This window comes from Haliotis cracherodii, unplaced genomic scaffold, assembly GCF_022045235.1.
Source record: "Haliotis cracherodii isolate W230 unplaced genomic scaffold, xgHalCrac1.p SCAF_14, whole genome shotgun sequence".
Taxonomy (NCBI): domain Eukaryota; kingdom Metazoa; phylum Mollusca; class Gastropoda; order Lepetellida; family Haliotidae; genus Haliotis; species Haliotis cracherodii.
The window spans coordinates 14,105,661-14,132,720 of NW_027266269.1; the positions used below are offsets into that span (position 1 = coordinate 14,105,661).

At 45.5% G+C, this 27,060-nt stretch overlaps 3 protein-coding genes across 3 annotated transcripts; 1 reads left to right on the forward strand and 2 right to left on the reverse strand.

The window, feature by feature from the left end:
• Positions 1–2,227: 2,227 nt before the first annotated feature.
• LOC139460235 (uncharacterized) lies at positions 2,228–11,806 on the reverse strand. The gene is made up of 5 exons (XM_071241743.1): positions 11,721–11,806; positions 8,402–8,511; positions 6,498–6,758; positions 5,808–5,943; positions 2,228–2,330 (listed from the first exon to the last, which is right to left on the reverse strand). The coding sequence occupies exons 2-5, from the start codon at positions 8,490–8,492 to the stop codon at positions 2,228–2,230; spliced, it is 591 nt and encodes a 196-aa protein (XP_071097844.1). The 5' UTR covers positions 8,493–8,511; positions 11,721–11,806.
• Positions 8,813–13,285, reverse strand: LOC139460236 (mucin-2-like). Its single transcript, XM_071241744.1, has 2 exons — positions 13,135–13,285; positions 8,813–11,643 (listed from the first exon to the last, which is right to left on the reverse strand). Exons 1-2 carry the CDS (start codon positions 13,283–13,285, stop codon positions 8,813–8,815), a joined length of 2,982 nt encoding a protein of 993 aa, XP_071097845.1.
• Positions 13,286–17,221: 3,936 nt separating this feature from the next.
• On the forward strand, positions 17,222–26,452 carry LOC139460582 (uncharacterized). Its single transcript, XM_071242052.1, has 6 exons — positions 17,222–17,417; positions 17,828–18,022; positions 20,585–20,726; positions 25,091–25,318; positions 25,546–25,632; positions 26,368–26,452. The coding sequence occupies exons 1-6, from the start codon at positions 17,222–17,224 to the stop codon at positions 26,438–26,440; spliced, it is 921 nt and encodes a 306-aa protein (XP_071098153.1). The 3' UTR covers positions 26,441–26,452.
• Positions 26,453–27,060: the final 608 nt, after the last annotated feature.

Consider the following 27,060-nt stretch of genomic DNA (forward strand, 5'->3'; position numbering starts at 1 on the left):
GGCAAGTCGGACATTGTAGGTCTGGCAAGTCGGACATTGTAGGTCTCACAAGTCGGACATTGTAGGTTCTTGCAAGTCGGACAATGTAGGTCTGGCAAGTCGGACATTGTAGGTCTGGCAAGTCGGACACTCTCGTGGAGAGAGAAGCTGCATTCTGCCATTGTGAAATTTGTGTACGACCACGAAAACATTAAACAGCTGCCGATTGGTGATCAATTTATTACAAAGTTATTGGTAACATGCAGTTCTCATCGTCTTCAGATAGGAACCGGTGTCCTGTTCATGAAGCAATTGAATTCTCATGATCGCAGTTTTACTTCTTATTAATTAACAAAAATATAGCTGATTTAATGTTGATCATATGTTTTACTGAACATTTAAGCAGAACGTGTTTAACTATATTCACTGCGTTCATTTTTTTTAAATAACGGATTTCTTAATCTTACAGCAAGATGGGTTATTGGTTTTGCAGATGGACACATGTTGACAACCTGCAGGAGTCTGCAACCAGTTTATTGGTTAAAATCAGAAAGCTGAAATCACGTGGCTCCCAGGCCGAGGACCCCCGACATCCGGGCGAAAGCCGCCTCCATTGGAATATTGGGAAGCTCGTACGTCTTGGTTGTGATTCGGCTGTGTGTGGTGACTGTAGGCGCGACTGCTACGTCCAGACATGACTGATGGTCTGCAGAAGAAGTAACAACACATTCGGCAAACCAGCTGCAGTCGCATTAATATTCACTCGACAAGTGTAGGTTTGGACGACAAGTGAATGTACTGGGAGATACGAATACATGACAAGTGTTGCTAGTTGTGGTACTGGGACAGAGACAGCGGTACACGAGATGACTGCTAGTTGTGGTACTGGGACAGAGACAGCGGTACACGAGAGGACTGCTAGTTGTGGTACTGGGACAGAGACAGCGATACACGAGAGGACTGCTAGTTGTGGTACTGGGACAGAGACAGCGATACACGGGAGGACTGCTAGTTGTGGTACTGGGACAGAGACAGCGGTACACGAGAGGACTGCTAGTTGTGGTACTGGGACAGAGACAGCGGTACACGAGAGGACTGCTAGTTGTGGTATTGGGACAGAGACAGCGGTACACGAGAGGACTGATAGTTGTGGTACTGGGACAGAGACAGCGGTACACGAGAGGACCGCTAGTTGTCTGTACCCGCCATGACGGACAGTATACCATGTACGCAAAAGGGTTCAGCGGTCAGCTGTAGCGTCACGTGTCCTATTTAGAGGTGGGCCTAATCATCAGTGTGCCTTTGTGAAAATAACTGGGAACATTGTACACAAATATATTCAGATCCTAAACACAAACCTGAATCCATGCTTGGTCCTATTGTAAAACGTTATAAACGTGTAGCTATCTGAAAGATGTTTACACTTGTGGACATGTCAGGATATAAACCTGTTGAAGATTAAACCTTCAAGTTGCTGTTTAGAGAGGTACTTATTAAAACTGACATGTTTTATTTTGGAAACCTTGGAGTTAATGCTGCCCCGTTGTAATGCCTCTTTTCCACAGATAACCAACTCTACCAGGTAACTCTGGGCAACACTGCCACACATGCCCGTCGTCATGAACATGCGTTAATGTTATGAATCCGTTTAGTTTATCAACAAGTTTATACCTTAGCTGTAATAATGGCACAACATTTTCGCACACCAATGTGTGTTTGTTGTTTAACGCCTCTCTCAGCACTACTCCAGCTATATGACGGCGATATGTATAGGAACGAGTCTGGACCAGACAATCCAGTCATTGACATCATGATTATCGATCTACGCATTTGGGATACGATGACATGCATCAACCAAGTCAGCGAGCCTCATCACCCGATCCCGTTAGTCGCCTCTTACGACAAGCATGGGTAGCTGCAGAGCTGTTCTCGCCCGGATCGTCATTGTTCTCACACCAAAGCATCACAACTGTGCAGAGTACGTCTGTGATAACATGATGCTCACACAGTTATCATGTCCTGTTATTCTTTGCTTGGAACGTATGCCTAAAAAGGTCCCTTTAATGCCCAGATATTCCACTGCGTTTGCAACTCTTTCAGGAGGTTTTCCGCCCTGCGCGACTTCCCTGCTGGTGGAGTTCTGTATGAGGACAACCAGCGTAGCCAGCAGTTTAAACCCAGAAGTATATCATGCACAATAACATTGCTTTCATTCGCTTACTGTACATCGACTAGTTACTTACTCGCATTAGTGAGCAGATCGCCGGTCCAACCCTGACGAGACGTCCCTGCTCACTGTCGGCAGGCCGCCATTGCTTGTCATCTCCATGTTATAATCCACCTTAGGAGACCTGCAGTACAGAAACACCCCGTACAGAGTCTACAGTGGCTGCAGATAGAAGGACGTGTGTCAGGAAAGAAATATCCGGTACAGAGTCTATAGTGGCTGCAGATACAAGGACTTGTGACAGTACAGAAATACACCATACAGAGTCTACAGTAGCTGCATATAGTAGGGCGTGTGTCAGGAAAGAAATATCCGGTACAGAGTCTATAGTGGCTGCAGATAGAAGGACATGTGTCAATACAGAAATACCCGGTACAGAGTCTATAGTGGCTGCAGATAGAAGGACATGTGTCAGTACAGAAATACCCGGTACAGAGTCTATAGTAGCTGCAGATAGAAGGACATGTGTCGGTACAGAAATACCCCGTACAGAGTCTACAGTGGCTGCAGATAGAAGGGCGTGTGTCAGTACAGAAATACACCGTACAGTGTCTATAGTGGCTGCAGATAGAAGGACGTGTGTCAGTACAGAAATACCCTGTACAGAGTCTACAGTGGCTGCAGATATAAGGACATGTGTCAATACAGAAATACCCGGTACAGAGTCTATAGTGGCTGCAGATATAAGGACGTGTGTCAGTACAGAAATACCCGGTACAGAGTCTATAGTGGCTGCAGATAGAAGGACGTGTGTCGGTACAGAAATACCCGGTACAGAGTCTACAGTGGCTGCAGACCAGATAGAAGGACGTGTGTCGGTACAAAAATACCCCGTACAGAGTCTATAGTGGCTGCAGATATAAGGACATGTGTCAGTACAGAAATACCCGGTACAGAGTCTATAGTGGCTGCAGATAGAAGGACGTGTGTCAGTACAGAAATACCCGGTACAGAGTCTACAGTGGCTGCAGACCAGATAGATGGACGTGTGTCGGTACAGAAATACCCCGTACAGAGTCTATAGTGGCTGCAGATATAAGGACATGTGTCAGTACAGAAATACCCCGTACAGAGTCTATAGTGGCTGCAGATATAAGGACATGTGTCAATACAGAAATACCCGGTACAGAGTCTACAGTGGCTGCAGACCAGATAGATGGACGTGTGTCGGTACAGAAATACCCCGTACAGAGTCTATAGTGGCTGCAGATATAAGGACATGTGTCAGTACAGAAATACCCCGTACAGAGTCTATAGTGGCTGCAGATATAAGGACATGTGTCAGTACAGAAATACCCCGTACAGAGTCTATAGTGGCTGCAGATATAAGGACATGTGTCAGTACAGAAACACCCCGTACAGAGTCTATAGTGGCTGCAGATATAAGGACATGTGTCAGTACAGAAATACCCGGTACAGAGTCTATAGTGGCTGCAGATAGAAGGACTTGTGTCAGTACAGAAATACCCGGTACAGAGTCTACAGTGGCTGCAGATAGAAGGACGTGTGTCGGTACAGAAATACCCCGTACAGAGTCTACAGTGGCTGCAGATATAAGGACACGTGTCAGTACAGAAATACCCCGTACAGAGGCTATAGTGGCTGCAGATAGAAGGACGTGTGTCAGTACAGAAACACCAGGTACAGGGTCTACAGTGGCTGCAGATAGAAGGACGTGTGTCAGTACAGAAATACACCGTACAGAGTCTATAGTGGCTGCAGATAGAAGGACGTGTGTCAGTACAGAAATACACCGTACAGAGTCTACAGTGGCTGCAGATAGAAGCACGTGTGTCGGTACAGAAATACCCCGTACAGAGTCTACAGTGGCTGCAGATAGAAGGGCGTGTGTCAGTACAGAAATACCCCGTACAGAGTCTATAGTGGCTGCAGATAGAAGGGCGTGTGTCGGTACAGAAATACACCGTACAGAGTCTATAGTGGCTGCAGATAGAAGGGCGTGTGGCGGTACAGAAATACACCGTACAGAGTCTATAGTGGCTGCAGATAGAAGGGCGTGTGTCGGTACAGAAATACACCGTACAGAGTCTATAGTGGCTGCAGATAGAAGGGCGTGTGTCGGTACAGAAATACACCGTACAGAGTCTATAGTGGCTGCAGATAGAAGGGCGTGTGTCGGTACAGAAATACCCCGTACAGAGTCTACAGTGGCTGCAGATAGAAGGACGTGTGTCGGTACAGAAATACACCATACAGAGTCTACAGTGGCTGCAGATAGAAGCACGTGTGACAGTAAAGAAATAATCTTTTGTTCTTAAATTAATAAGTTACCATTAGGTAGAAAAATGATTGCCCCTGTCATGCGCCCGTCGGATGTGAGATGTGGTTCAAGAATGTCAATTTCAACTTTGGGCTCGATTGAAATATATTTTAAGTCAGACTTCCTTTAGTCACTAAAGTCACCCAAGACTCGTATCTTATCGAGATCTGGATGATAGTACGGTACACTATTTGTAACGACACACACCCATCTCTCGTGAAAGATCGTGTTCGAGTTACGTCACAACCATGCATATAAGAGAACATGACAAAACACAACGTTTTCATATTACCTGAACAATATGTCTACCTGCAAAATGAATATTAGTTTACATTTCCAGGGATTTACCTGGCATACACATGAAATATGTGGCACTGACTTTGGAATAGTTTCAAATGTTGGTCAATGCAATATACCATGTTTCATAACGGTATTGCGCACAGAGTAAATGCAGCTCATTGGCCAAAGAAAGAACCGCGTCTTGCATGATGCAATTATGAGACACATTCCTTTCTAAAGTGTACTGGCATAACTTTGTCATGCTTTTTGTTGTTTTTAACGCCGCACTAAGCAATATTCCAGCTATATGGCTGGGGTTTACAAATAATTAACTCTGGATCAGACAATCCAGTGACTGACATCATGACCATCGACCTATGCAATTGGGATAGGATGGCATGCATCAACCAAGTCAGCGAGCCAGACCACTCGATTCCGTTAGTCGCCTCTTACGCCAAGCTTACAGTTGCAAGTTTGTTTTATTATTTAACGCCGCACTCAGCAAGTTGCCAGCTATATGATGGCCATCTTGCCGAGGAAAGCGTATCCACTAGCCTGTATCAAAGCCTAGTTCTAGCCTCGGTCTGTAATAAATGAGTGTTTGACATCGTGAGCATTGGGATACGATGCCACGCATCAACCTAGTCAGCCAGCCTGGCCACCTGATCACATTAGTCGCCTCTTACGAGAAGCATGTGTTTGTGAAGACCAATTTTAACCCTGATCTTTACGGGGACAACATCAAGTCTGTGGGTATATGTTGGGTGTTGTCTCTGTGATTAGGGCCATGGGGGGTGCAACCGTTCAGAGTTACGTTCCTTAGGCGTGCCAGTATCCAAAGATCGTGGGGTCGAATTAAAAAAACGCCCTAATAACGTATTGTAGGTGTGTCAGGCCCCATGCACGTGCTCGTGGGTTTCACCAAAGTGGTTAACGTCAACGATCTGCAGAACAACGGGCTTAAACCCAACTCACTAACACACTGTTTTTTGGACACTGTAAGAGGGACGGGTTGACATATGGTCATGTCACGTGACTTACTTCCGTTGACCCTTGCCGCGGCTCCAGAGGTAGCAGATGACCTTGACGAGTATAAAGGTGGCGGCTAGCACTCCCCCCACAGCCCCACAGATAGTCATGATTGTGTTGGTGACCTTCCGCTCACGGTAGATCAGCGCTGAAAGCGGAAGCGTGGCAATGAACAACCTGAACACGGATTCTGTGCAAATTGGGTGTACAAAAACCTTTAAAACACTTATTCTGGCATACATAGATAAGAGGTGTGTCAAGTTTGTACACTGAATAAATTGCTGAACTGAAACACAAAAAGGAAATAATCATCACTTCCCAGTCGCCTACACCGATGCATTCTGCCTCACAATTTTTAGTACTATCAATAAAGTCGCTTTCGCCATTGTAATTTTGCAAAGAACATCGGGTTGTGATTATGCCAGGTCTTTAGTGTGGTCTTTAGTCATTCTACGATGCACCTGGTATTGGTGTGAGACAGTAGTGTGTGTATGTCTGCTTATAGAGCCACGTACGGACACACGTCGTATTGGGTGTGAGAAAGTAGTGTGTGTATGTAGCTTATAGAGCCACGTACGGACACACGTCGTATTGGTGCGAGACAGTAGTGTGTGTATGTCTGCTTATAGAGCCACGTGCGGACACACGTCGTATTGGGTGTGAGAAAGTAGCGTGTGTATGTCTGCTTATAGAGCCACGTACGGACACACGTCGTATTGGTGTGAGACAGTAGTTTGTATGTGTATGTCTGCTTATAGAGCCACGCACGGACACACGTCGTATTGGGAAGGACCCATTTGCCCTTTTCACATTTGGCCCTCTCATCGTCTAGTGGGACGAACGACTCGGAGACACACTTCACTGGCAGAGACATGGCTTGCTGCGTGTAGGAGGCCGGGACCACCATCAGGTTGCGATGGTTGCGTAAAGTCACGACCACTGGGGTAACCGGAGCGGAACAGTCTGAAACAAAATGTGACACAAAACAGATGTCACGCACTACAACCGTGACCCCTACATGTTATTGCTGCTGTCGTCTCTCTCACGCTACAATCGTGACCCTTACATGTTATTGCTGCTGTCGTCTCTCTCACACTACAACCGTGACCCTTACATGTTATTGATACTGCCGTCTCTCTCACACTACAACCGTGACCCTTACATGTTATTGCTGCTGTCGTCTCTCTCACGCTACAACCGTGACCCTTACATGTTATTGATACTGCCGTCTCTCTCACACTACAACCGTGACCCTTACATGTTATTGCTGCTGTCGTCTCTCTCACACTACAACCGTGACCCTTACATGTTATTGATACTGCCGTCTCTCTCACACTATAACCGTGACCCTTACATGTTATTGCTACTGCCGTCTATCTCACACTACAAACGTGACCCTTACATGTTATTGCTACTGTCGTCTATCTCACACTACAACCGTGACCCCTACACGCCATTGCTACTGTCGTCTCTCTCACACTACAACCGTGACCCTTACATGTTATTGCTGCTGTCGTCTCTCTCACACTACAACCGTGACCCCTACACGCCATTGCTACTGTCGTCTCTCTCACACTACAACCGTGACCCTTACATGTTATTGATACTGCCGTCTCTCTCACACTATAACCGTGACCCTTACATGTTATTGCTGCTGTCGTCTCTCTCACACTACAACCGTGACCCTTCCATGTTATTGCTACTGTCGTCTGTCTCACACTACAACCGTGACCCCTACACGCCATTGCTACTGTCGTCTCTCTCACACTACAACCGTGACCCTTACACGTTATTGCTACTGCCGTCTATCTCACACTACAACCGTGACCCCTACACGCCATTGCTACTGTCGTCTATCTCACACTACAACCGTGACCCTTACACGTTATTGATACTGCCGTCTCTCTCACACTACAACCGTGACCCCTACACGTTATTGCTACTGCCGTCTATCTCACACTACAACCGTGACCCTTACATGTTATTGCTGCTGTCGTCTATCTCACACTACAACCGTGACCCCTACACGTTATTGCTACTGTCGTCTCTCTCACACTACAACCGTGACCCTTACATGTTATTGCTGCTGTCGTCTCTCTCACACTACAACCGTGACCCCTACACGCCATTGCTACTGTCGTCTCTCTCACACTACAACCGTGACCCTTACACGTTATTGCTACTGCCGTCTATCTCACACTACAACCGTGACCCCTACACGCCATTGCTACTGTCGTCTATCTCACACTACAACCGTGACCCTTACACGTTATTGCTACTGCCGTCTATCTCACACTACAACCGTGACCCTTACATGTTATTGCTGCTGTCGTCTATCTCACACTACAACCGTGACCCCTACACGTTATTGCTACTGTCGTCTCTCTCACACTACAACCGTAGTCACATTTCAACCTTGTCCCCTACATGGAATGGCCGTTCTTATTTCTCTGACCACAATTTAACAATATCATTCTTGTCAGTAAACTTTCTGGGTGTGGCAGCTTCTTTCCAGGTGTATAATAAAAGCCGATAGCCAGTAGTGTGACAGCCTCGTCTCGTTCACTCACATTGTAATAGCTGAAATCACGTCATGTTCTACTCACTTGTCGATTGGACGCCATTGCTGTTACAACACACTACGGTGACGATCAAAGGGAGGTAACACGAAATGGGAAGCTCACCAGACAGTCCCATTATTGGAAGAGCTCATGAACTGCGGATATAGTGATAACAACACACACTGTCAACAACCCTGTCACAATCACAGAGTGAATATGTCATTATTAACTTACAAGCTCACTGTCGTGTGCGTAATAATAAGCTGCACTTCATTTTTGCTAAAACAAAATTATTTCCCATATCGTTTTTAACAATACCATTATTTGAAGATTAACTGACGTTGTTACATGATTATATTAGCCGTCTGATGAAGTAAATGTGATAGATCATGAAATAGCAAAAGCAAATACATTTCTAATACATGTCCGTACATAACCAAGTGTCGAAAAACATACTTACCCCTTGGGGCTAGGTGAGATGAGATTGACTGTGGAGACATTGAGTGTGAAGACATTGAGGGTGGAGACATTGAAGGTGGGGAGACTGGGGATGAAGACATTGAAGGTGGGGAGACTGGGGATGAAGACATTGAAGGTGGAGAGCCTGGGGATGAAGTCATTGAGGGTGGATACATTGAAGGTGGGGAGACTGGGGATGAAGACATTGAAGGTGGAGAGACTGGGGATGAAGACATTGAAGGTGGAGAGACTGGGGATGGAGACATTGAAGGTGGAGAGACTGGGGATGGAGTCATTGAAGGTGGAGAGACTGGGGATGGAGACATTGAAGGTGGAAAGACTGGGGATGGAGACATTGAAGGTGGAGAGACTGGGGATAGAGACATTGAAGGTGGAGAGACTGGGGATGGAGTCATTGAGGGTGGAGACATTGAAGGTGGCGAGACTGGGGATGGAGTCATTGAAGGTGGAGAGACTGGGGATGGAGACATTGAAGGTGGAGAGACTGGGGATGGAGACATTGAAGGTGGAGAGACTGGGGATGGAGACATTGAAGGTGGAGAGACTGGGGATGAAGACATTGAGGGTGGAGACATTGAAGGTGGCGAGACTGGGGATGGAATCATTGAGGGTGGAGAGACTGGGGATGGAGTCATTGAAGGTGGAGAGACTGGGGATGGAGTCATTGAAGGTGGAGAGACTGGGGATGAAGTCATTGAAGGTGGAGAGACTGGGGATGGAGTCATTGAAGGTGGAGAGACTGGGGATGGAGTCATTGAAGGTGGAAAGACTGGGGATGGAGACATTGAGGGTGGAGAGACTGGGGATGAAGACATTGAAGGTGGAGAGACTGGGGATGGAGTCATTGAAGGTGGAGAGACTGGGGATGGAGTCTTTGAAGGTGGAGAGACTGGGGATGGAGTCATTGAAGGTGGAAAGACTGGGGATGGAGTCATTGAAGGTGGAGAGACTGGGGATGAAGACATTGAGGGTGGAGACATTGAAGGTGGCGAGACTGGGGATGAAGACATTGAGGGTGGAGACATTGAAGGTGGCGAGACTGGGGATGGAGACATTGAGGGTGGAGAGACTGGGGATGGAGACATTGAAGGTGGAGAGACTGGGGATGGAGACATTGAAGGTGGAGAGACTGGGGATGGAGTCATTGAAGGTGGAGAGACTGGGGATGAAGACATTGAGGGTGGAGACATTGAAGGTGGCGAGACTGGGGATGGAGACATTGAGGGTGGAGAGACTGGGGATGGAGACATTGAGGGTGAAGACATTGAGGGTGGAGACATTGAAGGTGGCGAGACTGGGGATGGAGACATTGAGGGTAGAGAGACTGGGGATGGAGACATTGAAGGTGGAGAGACAGGGGATGGAGTCATTGAGGGTGGAGAGACTGGGGATGGAGTCATTGAAGGTGGAGAGACTGGGGATGAAGACATTGAGGGTGGAGAGACTGGGGATGAAGTCATTGAGGGTGGAGACATTGAAGGTGGACAGACTGGGGATGAAGTCATTGAGGATGGAGACATTGAAGGTGGAGAGACTTGTGATGAAGTCATTGAGGGTGGAGACATTGAAGGTGGAGAGACTGGGGATGGAGACATTGAAGGTGGAGAGACTGGGGATGAAGTCATTGAGGGTGAAGACATTGAAGGTGGAGAGACTGGGGATGAAGTCATTGAGGGTGGAGACATTGAAGGTGGAGAGACTGGGGATGAAGTCATTGAAGGTGGAGAGACTGGGGATGGAGTCATTGAAGTTTGAGAGACTGGGGATGGAGACATTGAGGGTGGAGAGACTGGGGATGGAGACATTGAAGGTGGAGAGACTGGGGATGGAGACATTGAAGGTGGAGAGACTGGGGATGGAGACACTGAAGGTGGAGAGACTGGGGATGGAGACATTGAAGGTGGAGAGACTGGGGATGGAGTCATTGAGGGTGGAGAGACTGGGGATGGAGTCATTGAAGGTGGAGAGACTGGGGATGAAGACATTGAGGGTGGAGAGACTGGGGATGAAGACATTGAAGGTGGAGAGACTGGGGATGGAGACATTGAAGGTGGAGAGACTGGGGTTGGAGTCATTGAGGGTGGCGAGACTGGGGATGGAGACATTGAAGGTGGAGAGACTGGGGATGGAGACATTGAAGGTGGAGAGACCGAGTGTGGAGACATTGAGGGTGGAGACATTGAGGGTGGAGACATTGAGTGTGAAGACATTGAGTGTGGAGACATTGAGGGTGATACATTGAGGGTGGAGGAAACATTGAGTGTTGAGACATTGATTGTGGAGACATTGAGTGTGGAAACATTGAGTGTGGAGACATTGAGTGGAGACATTGAGTGTGGAGACATTAAGTGGAGACATTGAGGGTGGATACATTGAGGGTGGAGGAGACACTGAGTGTGGAGACATTGAGTGTGGAGACATTGAGTGTGGAGACATTGAGTGTGGAAAGATTGAGTGAAGACATTGAGGGTGGAGACATTGAGTGTGGAGACATTGAGGGTGGAAACATTGAGTGAAGACATTGAGGGTGGAGACATTGAGTGTGCAGACATTGAGGGTGGTGACATTGAGGGTGGTGACATTGAGGGTGGTGACATTGAGTGTGAAGACATTGAGGGTGGAGACATTGAGGGTGGAGAAGACATTGAGGGTGGAGACATTGAGTGTGGTGACATCGAGGGTGGAGACATCGAGGGCGGAGAGACTGTTGGAGGAGAGGTTGAGGGTGGGGAGACTGAGGTTGGCGAGATTGAAGGCAGTTAGACAGAGTGTGGTGAGACCGAGGGTGGAAACATTGAGGAAGGTGACTGTGAGGGCAGAGAGACAGTGGTAAGTTTACATATTGAATGTGTGGCTATTGTACTACTTACTCTGCTATACGTACATTGCAGTTCTCTCAACTTCCTGATTCCAACAACCAACATGCACGGTGTCCTATTCAACGAGATAACACGACTGTCATACCGTAAGACATCCACAACGCTGCCCCTGATCAGTAGTGCTCAAATGTCATCATGGTGTATGTTTGGGGGTGTTTTTTGTTCCCAATGCCTGTTAAATGTCAGTCGTAAAGTGTCTTTAACTGGGAACTCCGACCTCAGAGACAACACTCAACACCACACACATACACACACACAGACACAGACACACGATACAATGGATGGAGGTGTGTGTGTGTGTGTGTGTGGGGGGGGGGGGGGGGGGGGGGGGTGTTGTGTGTGTGTCTGTTGTGTGGTGCGTGTACGTGTGTGCGGGTGCGTTAGCACGTGTGTTTGTCTGTGTGTGCCCGCATGCGTGGGTGTGTCTGTGTGGGTGTGTGTTTGCGTGTGCTCGCGTGCTGTGTGTGTGTTTGTGTGCATGTGCGCGCGTGCATGTGTGTCCTTGCTGTGTGTGTGAATGCGGTATTGTGTGCGTGCGTGAGTGTGAGTGTCTACACATGGATCCTTAGTTTGCTCTGCAGAGAAAAGTCATCTACAGTATGACATTGACACTGAATGTTATTTCCAGAATATAGACAAAGAATATAGCTAGTCATGATGTAATCCAATCTCATTAAGATCAGATCTTAGTTCTCGCTACCGCTAAACAAAGATCTGAGGACATCCCATTACGGGTCATGTCAGAACGACCTTGTGCGAACTTTGACCGACCAATGGAATGACCAATCAGAAGGCAGCTTTCTCGTGCTTTACGGCACTAATTTCAAACTGGCGACTACGCTTCGAAACATATTTTGACAAATTCTCGATTACAAATTTGAAACCCGAACAAAAGAACATTATGGTATGGCTAATAGATGGTCTAGATTGTATGGATTCAGTCGTTAAACCCGTAACTATGGTTCGGAATATCCCGTGTTAATATTTTCGAGGTTGTATGATTAGAAATCCGACTGTCACTTTCATGATCTGGTAAGTGACGCTCTGATTGGTCGGATCAAAGGTCGTTCTGACGTGACCCCTAATGGGATGTCTTCAGATCTGTGTTTAGCGGTAGCGAGAACTAAGGTCTTATTTTAATGAGATTGCGATGTAATCCAACGACGAACAGCTAGGAGTTTTATATTTCAACACGGGAAGGTTCAGAGAAATGTAATACAAACATATGGTTGAAATGTACCAATATGACGGATCATCAGTGCCTCTGAACTAGCGGCAGGTTTGTGACACAAGATGTCACTAACTACTTGGCTGTAATCAATTTCTGTATGAAACTTCATCCTGGCTTTGAGATAGTTTACACTTCTGGCGTTATCTGCTTTGTAGAGATACTCTAAGCCAAGCTGACAGCCGTGTTACTCGTTATCAGTGTCGTCAGGGTGTGCTGGGTAGGCGTGGCCGGCCCCAGGCTGTCTGTGTCCGCCCGGGGGTGGTGCCCCGGGTGGTCTAGCATGGGTGTGGAAGGTGTGCGAGCCGTGTCACTGTTGAACCGGCCAGAGTCGTACGCCATACATAAATAAATAGAATGTGACAGAAACAAATATATATTGTGTAACGAGGGACGCACAATTATAGTATTTGTACCAAATTCATGATAAATATACAGTTTATGTAATTAAAGTAATTATCAAATCTTACAGTTCAGTACACCACATCATTTCACCACTTTACAGGACCCTCATACTTCCTGTAAGTACCCTTGACATTATTCATTGGGGGGTCCTCGGGAGCTCTAGTTTTGTAGGTCACGGTTAAACCCTGATCTTGGACGATCTTGTGTCTGACCTGTTTGGTGTGTTGAAATGGGGCTTAACGTCGCGTCCAAGATTATTGCACTTATATAGCGACGTGCATGTACGCGTGTGTGTGTGTGGCTGTTTGTACTAGTCAGGACTGATGCCGATGTATAGTGCTAGCACACTGAGATACCATGCCGCAGTTTAACATGAATACCCCACTCAGACACAGTATACTGACTCCGAGCCGACCAGTCCTTGTTTTATCCCCTTAATGCCGAGCGCCAGACAGGGTAACAACAAGTACCATCTTTTAACATCTTTTGGTATGACGCTGCTGGGGATCGAACCCCAGACCTCTACCATTAGACCACGGAGGCGGCATTATGGACGGTAGCGATAACCCATAATATAATGGGCGGCATAGATATCACACAATATGATAGACACAACATAAACCCTGCTGTGCCGGACACTATTTAAATTAGTTCACTTCAGTTGCAAAACAAAATATATTTCCGCCAAAATACATTCCTTCTTTTGGACATTGACAAAACATTCTTTTGGGTAATATATTGTCCAATATACTCTTAACATCAAATAAATGAAATACTCCTATTACCTTAACGGAACTGCTGGTTGAATATAGTGTGTCATGAACACCTGATAACCAGCTGTCCGTTCCTAAAATACAATAGAGCGGCAAAACAATGGAGTGACGTCTCAGATGTGTTTGAATACAAGGGACAGTGCTTGCATGCGATCCAGTGCTAGCTATACAAGGTGGGGGTACTCAGTACTGACTGTCACGGGTATCTCTGAAGCAAGACACACCGTACTGTATGTCTTGCTAAACGGATGCGCTGGATCAGGAATGTGCAAAATAGTCATGTGTAAAACTGTTGTGTGAACACCGAACTTAATAATCACAGTTCACAAACACAATCACTAACTCTTCTCCTGTCCCAGACGAGTGAAATATGACCAATGCGGTTCGGAACTCAACAGTGTGCAAAAACATTGACCAGTTCCGTCGCATTTCACAAACATGCCTAATGAAAAACTAGGGAGTTTGTAATTACATTTGTTTTCATCCTACGACCCAATTATGTTTACAAAAAACGAAACCAGGGTTTAGAGGACACTAGAAAGAGTACCTTCAATTCGTGGAGAAACCGACCACCACTAAGTACGTTCCGTCGGGGTTGACATAGCTGAACATGACGTTCACAGTTCGGCATACAACTCCACAGCAACTTTCAAGTCTTCTGTTCAGAAGAGTTTACTGACAGGAGATTACCCAGAGTGCCCCACTGCACTACAGGTGCTTGTAGCCATTTACTTCGGCCCACGTTAACATCGGGGAAAATGCGTGATGAACTATGACATATAAATATTACTGGCATTGTGTGTATTTAACTGTTGTGAATTGTTGACGTTTATATGTATAAACGTTTATGCAGTAAGAACGTGGAAGTGTCCTGCCTCTCCACACCAGTACAACTGTCTGACACCACACCACCATTACGACACAAACACAAACTATTAAAGTCAAATTAGTTCCATGTTCCCACGAACACAGTTTCCCCTCCCCCAGCGGCATCAACTGCACCCAGCACACCGTCTCCGCCGACCACGTGAAGGCAGGTGGGTGATTGATGGCTATGGTTAAACGGCAATTGATTGATCAGGACATTTGGATGATCCCAGCTTCAACTTGGGACTTGTTCACGCGCCGTAGGCAGGGCTGTCGTGCAGCATCAGTTAGTTGGGTGATACAGTCAGTCAAAGATGGCTTCCTTTATTGACATGTTGCATTTTGTAAGGAAAATATATGAAGTATGAATAATCAACGAAAGCGTTGTTTTTGAAGTGTTTTAATAATTAAATGATTACTTGGCACCGGTATGTTTAGGTTAAGATAACCACACTTAGCAGGACCGTATGTCCAACTTGTCTGAGGCGGTATGACGCACGTGGGGGCGCTACGATTTTCCGCAGATTGTAGCACTACTGACAGAATATGTCACTGGCTTTGTTGTGAGAAATTCATCAAAAACACTACATATCTATAAACAACACAACTTCAAGTTATTGCACGTGTAATGTATGTTTACGTGTCTTATTCTCTCTCTCTCTCTCTCTCTCTCTCTCTCTCTCTCTCTCTCTCACACACACAGACACTAACACACTTACACGCTATGCGAGCAGATATATATTTGCAAGTACATAGTTAAATTCTCGTAACGTGACATGTGACATGAGTGACAGGTGTGAAAACGACGAAGATTGAGAAGAGTGTTGTCATGGTGACAGCATATGTTTTCATAATGTTTGTTTCTAAATGTAATGATTATTCCTAAATGGCCGTTTTATATCTTTAATATCCAGCTAAACCTATAGCCAATGTTCGTGACTGCACTGGTAATAACATTCAGTCACTAGGTGTGACGTAATACTTAAAGCATCACTTGGTGCGGACTACATCCAGGTAGTATAGGTTTCGCTCCGTCTATCTTGCTCCAAGGACAAAATATACACACATCCCATATCTCCAAGCTATTAAATAATAAAACTAAAAACCTCATGCTTCCGTCTTCTGATGTGCTTACAAGTGCCAATGAAATTGATCAGGTAATTAATGACTTCTGGCCGACGTCAATCACATGTTTTACGATAGCTCCGGGGCATGACTGGGGTGTGTGGAGCAGTGTAGGAGACGCGACGCTAGATCTCACGGTGTCGCCTGTACCTTGGCACGATGCTACTTACAGTAACTCAACAGTAACCAACAGTCATTCAACGATACCGCGACAGTAACTCTACAGTAGCTGAGGAGTAATTCTACAGTAACTCTTCACTAGCTGAGGAGTAATTCTACAGTAATTCTACAATAACAGTGCAGTAGTTTAGGATCCTGTTACACTGACAGAGGAGGGAAGGTGAGTTTCGATTGTCGTTATGTTTGTCCAAACAGGTCATGAGAGCAGAACGATTCAACGTCAGTAACTCATTGTGGCAACATGTCGGGATCATGTGTACAGGTGTACAAATGTTGTAGTATATAGTGGTAACCTGTATGGTAAACGAACGAATAACAATAATGTTGTTAAAGGCGCATTTCACTTGCCGTTGTTGGCGCAGCAGTTCTACTCCCCTGGTCGGGTACTCGGTGTCGTGTTAGTGACTATGTCAGACAACGTCAGTCGCCAGTAGTGCGGCGGAGGCGTCTGTAACGTAACTGCCACCTGCCACTCCGGATGGATAACTCGTTATTACACATTCTGTTTTTGTTCTTTCTGTCTGCATAGATCTCTAGCTGTTTATTCCTGTTGTTGTGTTTCACCACAGACAAGTCCTCTGACCACGTGCGATCGCCCCAGCTGGGTGTAACTAGGAAGTGGAGGACGACGTTACGTGAGTCAGTCAAAGCCCCGCAGGCACAGCCGCCATCTTGTTTTGTGTCGTTTGACAACAGCACGTGTCACGTGCTGCGTTCATCACACCAGCAGACGACGGTATATTTTCGGAAAATCTCAGCTGGAAGGAAAGTGTTAACGGATTACCTGTCGTGAAAATGTGTTGTTGTTGTTCTTGGTGTCGTTCTGAAATGGATTACTTCTGACGTACAGTCGAAGACGCAACCTCGGTGTTTGAAATCTCTGTGGACAGGAAACAAACATCATACGATCTGTTACTAATCAGTCGACATGGGCACTCCATTCGATTTCGCCAATGCCCTGGGACCTATGAACGGCAGCACCCTGTCTCCCACTGTATCTGGTCCTGTGTTCAATTTGACCTCCACTCCACCCATTCTACAGAACATGTCACAGATCACGGCGCCGTCCGTCGTTGCAACCCCACAACCTCCATACACCACTGTAGATGCAGTGACGTCCTGGGGTGAGTACACACTGACGTCGAAACTGAGTCTGATTAAACACGGAGCATGAATTTCTTTCACATTGTGATAGATGTGTATAGCCTACAGAGAAAAACACTTTCTGTTTATTCCAAATTTAAATTTGTGGGAAGTTAAAGTCAGTACTGACAGGTGAAATCCTATGGGGACAAAGCTGTTATGTTAAGTTATGCTAGTTACACGTATGGTCTAATGTCGGTTATAAGCATTTGACTACAACGATAGGTGTACTCTTAAGGATATAGCGTCTCGACCGAGGCTGATATCCCATGTACATCAGTCAGAGGTTAACTGAAGCTGTATGCTTTTTGACATTCAGTCATATTTCTTCCTCAACAACAACTTAAGGGGAGGTATCGAACCTAACAATGACTTGCTTCCTCGTCGGCAGGCAACATTGTCCAGTGTCCGCAGATCGGCGTCAAGTCCGGCTGGTACGACGAGAAGCTGTCTGCCAGTTCAAAGAGTCGTGACGTAGGCACCACCGTCAACATCTCGTGTAAAGACGGCTCCAAACTGCGCGGGCCCTCTGTGCTACGCTGTCAGGAGAATGGAGTATGGAATGGCACGCAGCCGCACTGTGAAGGTCTGTTGGTTCACGTACCCTGGCTGTCGTTAAAGGGTATAATATCAATATCCGTGGGTTTGGGATTGTGTGGTTTTGATAGCACTTGTTTAAAAAAATTGTATGAAACGATAGGTCAAAGACGAACTACGATATGTCGCACCATAAAACCCCATTAAGTCGAATTGATAGGTGCCAGTAAAATATTTTGATTTTTGTCGATAATTACACAATATAGTCTATAGTTACATCGCCAAAAGCTATGTCCATATGATAGCCAAGTTAACAGAGTTGAGTGTATGGGAGTTTCACGGCATATACGTCAACTACCGACCCGTGAAGACCCGGGATTGAATAAGTCTTCAGCAACCCATGCGTGCCGTAAAAGGCGACTATGCTTGTCGTAAGAGGGTCAGGGTCGCGGGGGTGGTTGGGTGTTTATCGTACACTAAAACAGTGAAGGGAGATATTTATGGAGGTTTGTTTATTGTTCTTTGCCATTTATCGGAGATATTATATATATTGCAATATAAGATAACTACGTGATAGATCCCAACGAACAATGAAAACGTTTATTTCCTCTGCAGTGTTTTATTGTACGATAAACAACTCCCACACGTCGTTTATGTCTTAAATATAATAGTAAGTACGTGATTATGGAGAATATGAACGGAACAGCTTTAAGTATATTTATTTAACTATTTAAGATGTATGTATAGATGTCGTGTTCATTCAGAGGTGAGGTGAAATGGGGTTTAACGTCGCATCCAAGATTATTGCACTTACATAGCGACGTGCATATACGTGTGTGTTTTTGTGTGGCTGCTTGCACTAGTCCGGTCTGATGCCGATTTATAGTGCTAGCTCACTGAGATACCATGCCGCAGTTTAACATGAATACCCCACTCAGACACAGTATACTGACTCCGAGCCGACCAGTCCTGTTTTAGCCCCTTTATGCCGAGCGCCAGACAGGGTAACAACAAGTACCATCTTTTAACGTCTTTTGGTATGACGCGGCCGGGTATCGAACCCCGGACCTTCCGCTCTCCGGGCGGACGCTCTACCTCTAGACCACGGAGGCGGTCCTGTGTTCATTCAGATGTGATGGACGGATGACTGAGATAACATTAGGTACCGAGGATTTGAAACCTCTGTATAAAACACCTAGATAACACTAGACACCTAGTGTTTGGTACCTCTGTATAAAACACCTAGATAACACTAGACACCTAGTGTTTGGTACCTCTGTATAAAACACCTAGATCACACTAGACACCTAGTGTTTGGTACCTCTGTATAAAACACCTAGATAACACTAGACACCTAGTGTTTGGTACCTCTGTATAAAACACCTAGATCACACTAGACACCTAGTGTTTGGTACCTCTGTATAAAACACCTAGATCACACTAGACACCTAGTGTTTGGTACCTCTGTATAAAACACCTAGATAACACTAGACACCTAGTGTTTGGTACCTCTGTATAAAACACCTAGATCACACTAGACACCTAGTGTTTGGTACCTCTGTATAAAACACCTAGATCACACTAGACACCTAGTGTTTGGTACCTCTGTATAAAACACCTAGATAACACTAGACACCTTGGGTTTGGTACCTCTGTATAAAACACCTAGATAACACTAGACACCTAGTGTTTGGTACCTCTGTATAAAACACCTAGATCACACTAGACACCTAGTGTTTGGTACCTCTGTATAGAACACCTAGATAACACTAGACACCTTGGGTTTGGTACCTCTGTATAAAACACCTAGATAACACCAGGTACCGAGGATCTGAAACCTCTCTATAGAACACCTAGATAACACTAGACACCTACAGTTTGGTACCTCTGTATAAAACACCTAGATAACACTAGTAACGAGGATCTGAAACCTATGTATAAAACACCTAGATAACATTAGTAACGAGGATCTGAAACCTATGTATAGAACATCTAGATAACACTAGTAACGAGGATCTGAAACCTATGTATTGGACACCTAGATAACACTAGTAACGAGGATCTGAAACCTATGTATTGGACACCTAGATAACACTAGTAACGAGGATCTGAAACCTATGTATTGAACACCTAGATAACACTAGTAACGAGGATCTGAAACCTATGTATTGAACACCTAGATAACACTAGTAACGAGGATCTGAAACCTATGTATTGAACACCTAGATAACACTAGTTACGGAGGATCTGAAACCTATGTATAGAACACCTAGATAACACTAGACACATTGGATTTGGTACCTCAATATTTAACACCCAGATATAACAGGATACCTTGAATTTGGTACCTCAATATTGAAAACCTAGATAACACTACGTGCCTTGGATTTGGTACCTCTGTATAGACCACCTTGATAACATCAACGGCAGTCGTATCAACTGGTCAGTCCCCAGGTGGATATTCCCGTTATGATATCCGTGATTTGTACATATGTATACGTGCTTCTTGTGTACTTCTGAGTCCACCCGTCCATCATGTGGGGTCTAGTGCAAAACGAAATGTTGTATAATATTACCTAGCACCCAGCCACTGTTCCTTCAACTTACACAGGCACTATCAAGGTGGGCCTGCCGATGTCCAAGTGGTTAGTCATCGCGGTATTGTCAGGCTGCAGCGCGCTCATCATCATGGTCGTCACCATTCTCCTCTGCAAGTTCGTCTGTTGCTCCAAGTCCAGGAAGACAGAGGACGGGTAAGTACCGCCACAGTGAGGCAGTAAGTCATCTGTCATTAGACCGCCACAGTGAGGCAGTAAGTCATCTGTCAATAGACCGCCACAGTTAGGCAGTAAGTCATCTGTCATTAGACCGCCACAGTGAGGCAGTAAGTCATCTGTCATTAGACCGCCACAGTGAGGCAGTAAGTCATCTGTCATTAGACCGCCACAGTTAGGCAGTAAGTCATCTATCATTAGACCGCCACAGTGAGGCAGTAAGTCATTAGACCACCACAGTGAGGCAGTAAGTCATTAGACCACCACAGTCAGGCAGTAAGTCATCTGTCATTAGACCGCCACAGTTAAGCAGTAAGTCATCTGTCATTAGACCGCCACAGTGAGGCAGTAAGTCATTAGACCACCACAGTGAGGCAGTAAGTCATCTGTCATTAGACCGCTACAGTGAGGCAGCAAATCATCTGTCATTAGACCGCCACAGTGAGGCAGTAAGTCATTAGACCACCACAGTAGGCTTTAAGTCATTAGATCTCCACAGTGAGGCTTTAAGTCATTAGACCGCCACAGTCAGGCAGTAAATCATTAGACCACCACAGTCAGGCAGTAAGTCATTAGATCACCACGGTGAGGTAGTAAATCACTATATACCACAGTAAGGCAGTAAGTCATTAGACCACCACAGTCAGGCAGTAAGTCATTAGATCACCACGGTGAGGTAGTAAATCACTATATACCACAGTAAGTCAGCAAGTCATTAGACCACCACAGTCAGGCAGTAAGTCATCTGTCATTAGACCGCCACAGTGAGGCAGTAAGTCATTTGTCATTAGACCGCCACAGTTAAGGCAGTAAGTCATTAGACCACCACAGTCAGGCAGTAAGTCATTAGACCACCACAGTCAGGCAGTAAGTCATTAGACCACCACAGTCAGGCAGTAAGTCATTAGATCACCACAGTCAGGCAGTAAGTCATTAGACCATCACAGTCAGGCAGTAAGGCATAAGACCATCACAGTCAGGCAGTAAGTCATTAGACTATCACAGTGAGGCTTTTAGTCATTAGACCATCACAGTGAGGCTTTTAGTCATTAGATCACCACAGTCAGGCAGTAAGTCATTAGACCACCACAGTTAGGCAGTAAGTCACCTGTCATTAGACCGCCACAGTGAAGCAGTAAGTCATTAGACCGCCACAGTGAGGCAGTAAGGCATTAGTTCATCACAGTGAGGCAGTAAGTCATTAGACCACCACAGTCAGGCAGTAAGTCATCTGTCATTAGACCGCCACAGTCAGGCAGTAAGTCATCTGTCTTTAGACCACCACAGTGAGGCAGTAAGTCATTTGACAACAAAAGTGAGGCAGTAAGTCATTAGACCATCACAGTGAAACAGTAAGTCATTATACCACCACAGTGAGGCAGTAAGTCATTAGACCGCCACAGTGAGGTAGTAAATCACTACATACCACAGTCAGGCAGTAAGTCATTAGACCACCACAGTGAGGCAGTAAGTCATTACACCATCGCAGTTAGGCAGTAAGTCATTAGACCATCACAGTGAGGCAGTAAGTCATTAGACCATCACAGTGAGGCTTTTAGTCATTAGATCACCACAGTCAGGCAGTAAGTCATTAGACCACCACAGTTAGGCAGTAAGTCATTAGACCATCGCAGTTAGGCAGTAAGTCATTAGACCATCACAGTGAGGCAGTAAGTCATTAGACCATCACAGTGAGGCTTTTAGTCATTAGATCACCACATTCAGGGAGTAAGTCATTAGACCATCCCAGTGAGGCAGAAAGTCATTAGAGCACCACAGTGTCGCAGTAAGTCATTAGACCACCACAGCTAGGCAGTAAGGCATTAGTTCATCACAGTGAGGCAGTAAGTCATTAGACCACCACAGTTAGGCAGTAAGTCATTTGTCATTAGACCGCCACAGTCAGGCAGTAAGTCATCTGTCTTTAGACCACCACAGTGAGGCAGTAAGTCATTTGACAACAAAAGTGAGGCAGTAAGTCATTAAACCATCACAGTGAAGCAGTAAGTCATTATACCACCACAGTGAGGCAGTAAGTCATTAGACCGCCACAGTGAGGTAGTAATTCATTAGATATCAGAGTAAGCCAGTAAGTCATTACACCACCACAGTGAGGTAGTAAATCACTATATACCACAGTAAGTCAGTAAGTAATTTGACCACCACAGTGAGGCAGTAAGTCATTAGACCATCACAGTGAGGCAGTAAGTCATTAGACCACCACCGTGAGGTAGTAAATCACTATATACCACAGTCAGGCAGTAAGTCATTAGACCACCACAGTTAGGCAGTAAGTCAATAGACCGCCACAGTGAGGTAGTAATTCATTAGATATCAGAATAAGCCAGTAAGTCATTAGACCACCACAGTGAGGTAGTAAATCACTTTATACCACAGTAAGTCAGCAAGTAATTAGACCACCACAGTGAGGCAGTAAGTCATTAGACCATCGCAGTGAGGCAGTAAGTCATTATACCACCACAGTCAGTAAGTCATTGGACCACCACAGTCAGGCAGTAAGTCATTAGACCACCACAGATAGGCAGTAAGTCATTAGACCATCGCAGTTAGGCAGTAAGTCATTAGACCATCACAGTGAGGCAGTAAGTCATTAGACCATCACAGTGAGGCAGTAAGTCATTAGACCATCACAGTGAGGCTTTTAGTCATTAGATCACCACAGTTGGGCAGTAAGTCATTAGACCATCACAGTGAGGCAGTAAGTCATTAGACCACCACTGTGTCACAGTAAGTCATTAGACCACCACAGCTAGGCAGTAAGGCATTAGTTCATCACAGTGAGGCAGTAAGTCATTAGACCATCACAGTGAGGCAGTAAGTCATTAGACCATCGCAGTTAGGCAGTAAGTCATTAGACCATCACAGTGAGGCAGTAAGTCATTAGACCATCACAGTGAGGCTTTTATTCATTAGATCACCACAGTCAGGCAGTAAGTCATTAGACCATCACAGTGAGGCAGTTAGTCATTAGACCACCACTGTGTCACAGTAAGTCATTAGACCACCACAGCTAGGCAGTAAGGCATTAGTTCATCACAGTGAGGCAGTAAGTCATTAGGCCATCACAGTGAGGCAGTGAGTCATTAGACCATCACAGTGAGGCTTTTAGTCAATAGATCACCACAGTGAGGCAGTAAGTCATTAGACCACCACAATGTCGCAGTAAGTCATTAGATCACCACAGTGTCGCAGTAAGTCATTATACCACAACAGTGAGGTAGTAAGTCATTAGACCATCACAGTGAGGCAGTAAGTCCTTAGACCATCACAGTGAGGCAGTAAGTCAATAGGTACCACAGTGTGACAGTAAGTTATTAGACCACCACAGTGAGGCAGTAAGTCATTAGAACACCACAGGTAGGCAGTAAGTCGTTAGACCACCACAGTTAGGCAGTAAGTCATTAAACCATCACAGTGAGGCAGTAAGTCATTGGACGATCACAGTGAGGCTTTTAGTCATTAGACCACCACAGGTAGGCAGTAAGTCGTTAGACCACCACAGTTAGGCAGTAAGTTATTAGACCACCACAGTGAGGCAGTAAGTCATTAGACCACCACAGGTAGGCAGTAAGTCGTTAGACCACCACAGTTAGGCAGTAAGTCATTAGACCATCACAGTGAGGCAGTAAGTCATTGGACCATCACAGTGAGGCAGTAAGTCATTGGACCATCACAGTGAGGCAGTAAGTCATTGGACCATCACAGTGAGGCAGTAAGTCATTAGGTACCACAGTTTGGCAGTAAGTTATTAGACCACCACAGTTAGGCAGTAAGTCATTAGACCACCACAGTTGGGCAGTCAGCATCGACACTTGAACTGTATTTGGATCGAGAGTTGTTTCATACGCTGTCATTGTTTCAGCTATGTCTGTATCAGCTATGTGTATTGCAGCTTTATCACAGTCTGGAAGTATGAGTCTGGAATAGCCAAACCAGTGGTCGATACTATGAACATCATCTGTATCAAACGCCTAATAAACGTCCACTCCACTTATTCGACATAGCAACCAAAAATACCTCACGATTGTATCCCGTGGTGATTTGACGAGGAATAGGTCCCCAGAACTCCTTCGTGTAACCCCCATTTCGATGCCGAGGCAGAGAAGACAGCCGGTCCCCTGTGTCTCACGTGGGAGGCGGTCAAAATAAGGACCATGGTTGGTTAACTCACTGAATGTGGATTGTTGTAAGCGTCGTACGAAACTGAGCTTTATGTCTGTTTTTAAGTGTAGCTCACGTACAACAACTTTCCTGGTGAGCAATAGAGAATGTCATGTGTGTGAAGAATTGCCCTTGAAGCTCCTGATTCCCACCATCTCCAGGTCATCATCCGGCGTCACGGCGGACACAACTGACCACGAGTCGATCAGCCCGTACTACTCCGTCAACATCCTCAACAGAACACGGTCAGATGCAACCAGTGACCATTACGCAAAACCAGAGGTCTACAGTTCTTTCGTCAATCCTGGCTTCTACGAGGATGTGTATGCAAGATGGCGGAGTCGGGAAGAGCTGACGGAACGGGTGTACGACTCTCCTTGGCTGATCAAGTGAGTGGGGAGGAGGGGGGGGGGGGGGGGGGGGGGGGGGGTATGTGTGTGTGTGTGTGTGTGTGTGTGTGTGTGTGTGTGTGTTGGGATGGGGTTAAGGTTACGGATGGGAAGAAACAGGAGTCAAGGAAGCTTACCACTTGCAAACCACCTGTGATACACTCTAACTCTGCTTTTCTTTCACATGAAAGTCGTTTTGTTATGATTTTAAACTGTGTTCATTTAAGCCGGCGGTTACAAGACCAATGCCAGAACCAGGAGATGAGGTGGAGCACGATGAGCCTACAGGCCCACGACCACTACGACTACGGCAGGTGAGGGCTAGACACACTGTGTGGCAGCATGTAGACGTCACTTAGATGGGTTTGCCCAACAACTGAAGCAACAGCTTCCCAGTTAACGGGATCAAGCTCTCAGTTTGAATGGACACTACAGGGTTCACGGGGTCTCCAAATAGTCGACAACAATGAATCTTCAGACTGCTAACAATTGTGTAACAATCAGTTAGGATAATAAGTGGCAAAATCTTATCATTCTGTGCTAAGCATATATACGTTTGAAAACTCCGCCAGTCATGTTCTTGATCCTCTGTGCACACGTCCAGATGAACAAGAATCCACTTTATGTCAGGAACAGCCAGGAAGAGATCCATACGTACTACCTGGACATTATCAGGACAGTATCAAAACATACAAAACAAAACTGAAGAAAAGAAACATTTCAATGAAGAACTATTGAAGCCTTTGTTAAAGTGTAGTAAACATCATTCTGTGCCACTAAACATCTGATACGTTATGCCAGCTGTTGTGGGCAATGTCAATGTAGAAACCAAGATATGATCACGATGGTGTACGTGCAGTTTTCGGGTGAATTAAGGATTTGGGCTTTACAGTGTATCATTTCAGGGGACATTATTACCGTAAATCTAGCGGTATAACATTTAAGAAAGTTTACCCGAACTGGCATGTTAATTGTAATATTCACGTCCGCCAAGGGCACGTAGCTGGTGCATGCATTGTTATTCATTTCAAGGTTTGTTGTATTTTCAGATTTGGAAAAATTCCCCGGTCACAGGTGACGGATCAAGAGATTCAAGATTCGGAACAACTAACGACATTTTAAAGTCAAACGGACTTGTGTTGTTTTGTATATTGAATGTATATAGAAATTTGAATGGGAAATAAATCTCTTTCTTAACTCACAAACTGGTGCTATGAACTCACCCATGAGATCGCGAGGTTTTGTCTATCTGGCATCTCCACGAGAGCTAACTGACTTGACAACTTTCACAAAGCATAGGCACTAAACGGACATAGGAAATGGAAACTGCCTCGGCATTAAATGGACAATAAGTTCACAACACGTGCAAACTGACCTGATAAAACGTGGTAACTAACTTAAGATAACATGGTAACTAATTTGTCAATCCGTGGACAATGTCAGGACATGCCGTGGAAACCGACTTGACGTAACGTGGAAATAAACTGAACGTTGAACATCCGACTTTATCGTTATTGGTTGTCTTCACTGGGACATTGACTTGATAGAACATGGACACTGGCTTGATAGACAACAAGAACATTTGTCTGAATCGTTGCCTCGTAGTTTACACAGGCTTGACAGACAAGAAGAACATTTGTCTGTATCGTTGTCTGGTGGTATACACTGGCTTGACAGACAACAAGAACATCTGTCTGTATCGTTGTCTGGTGGTATACACTGGATTGACAGACAACAAGAAC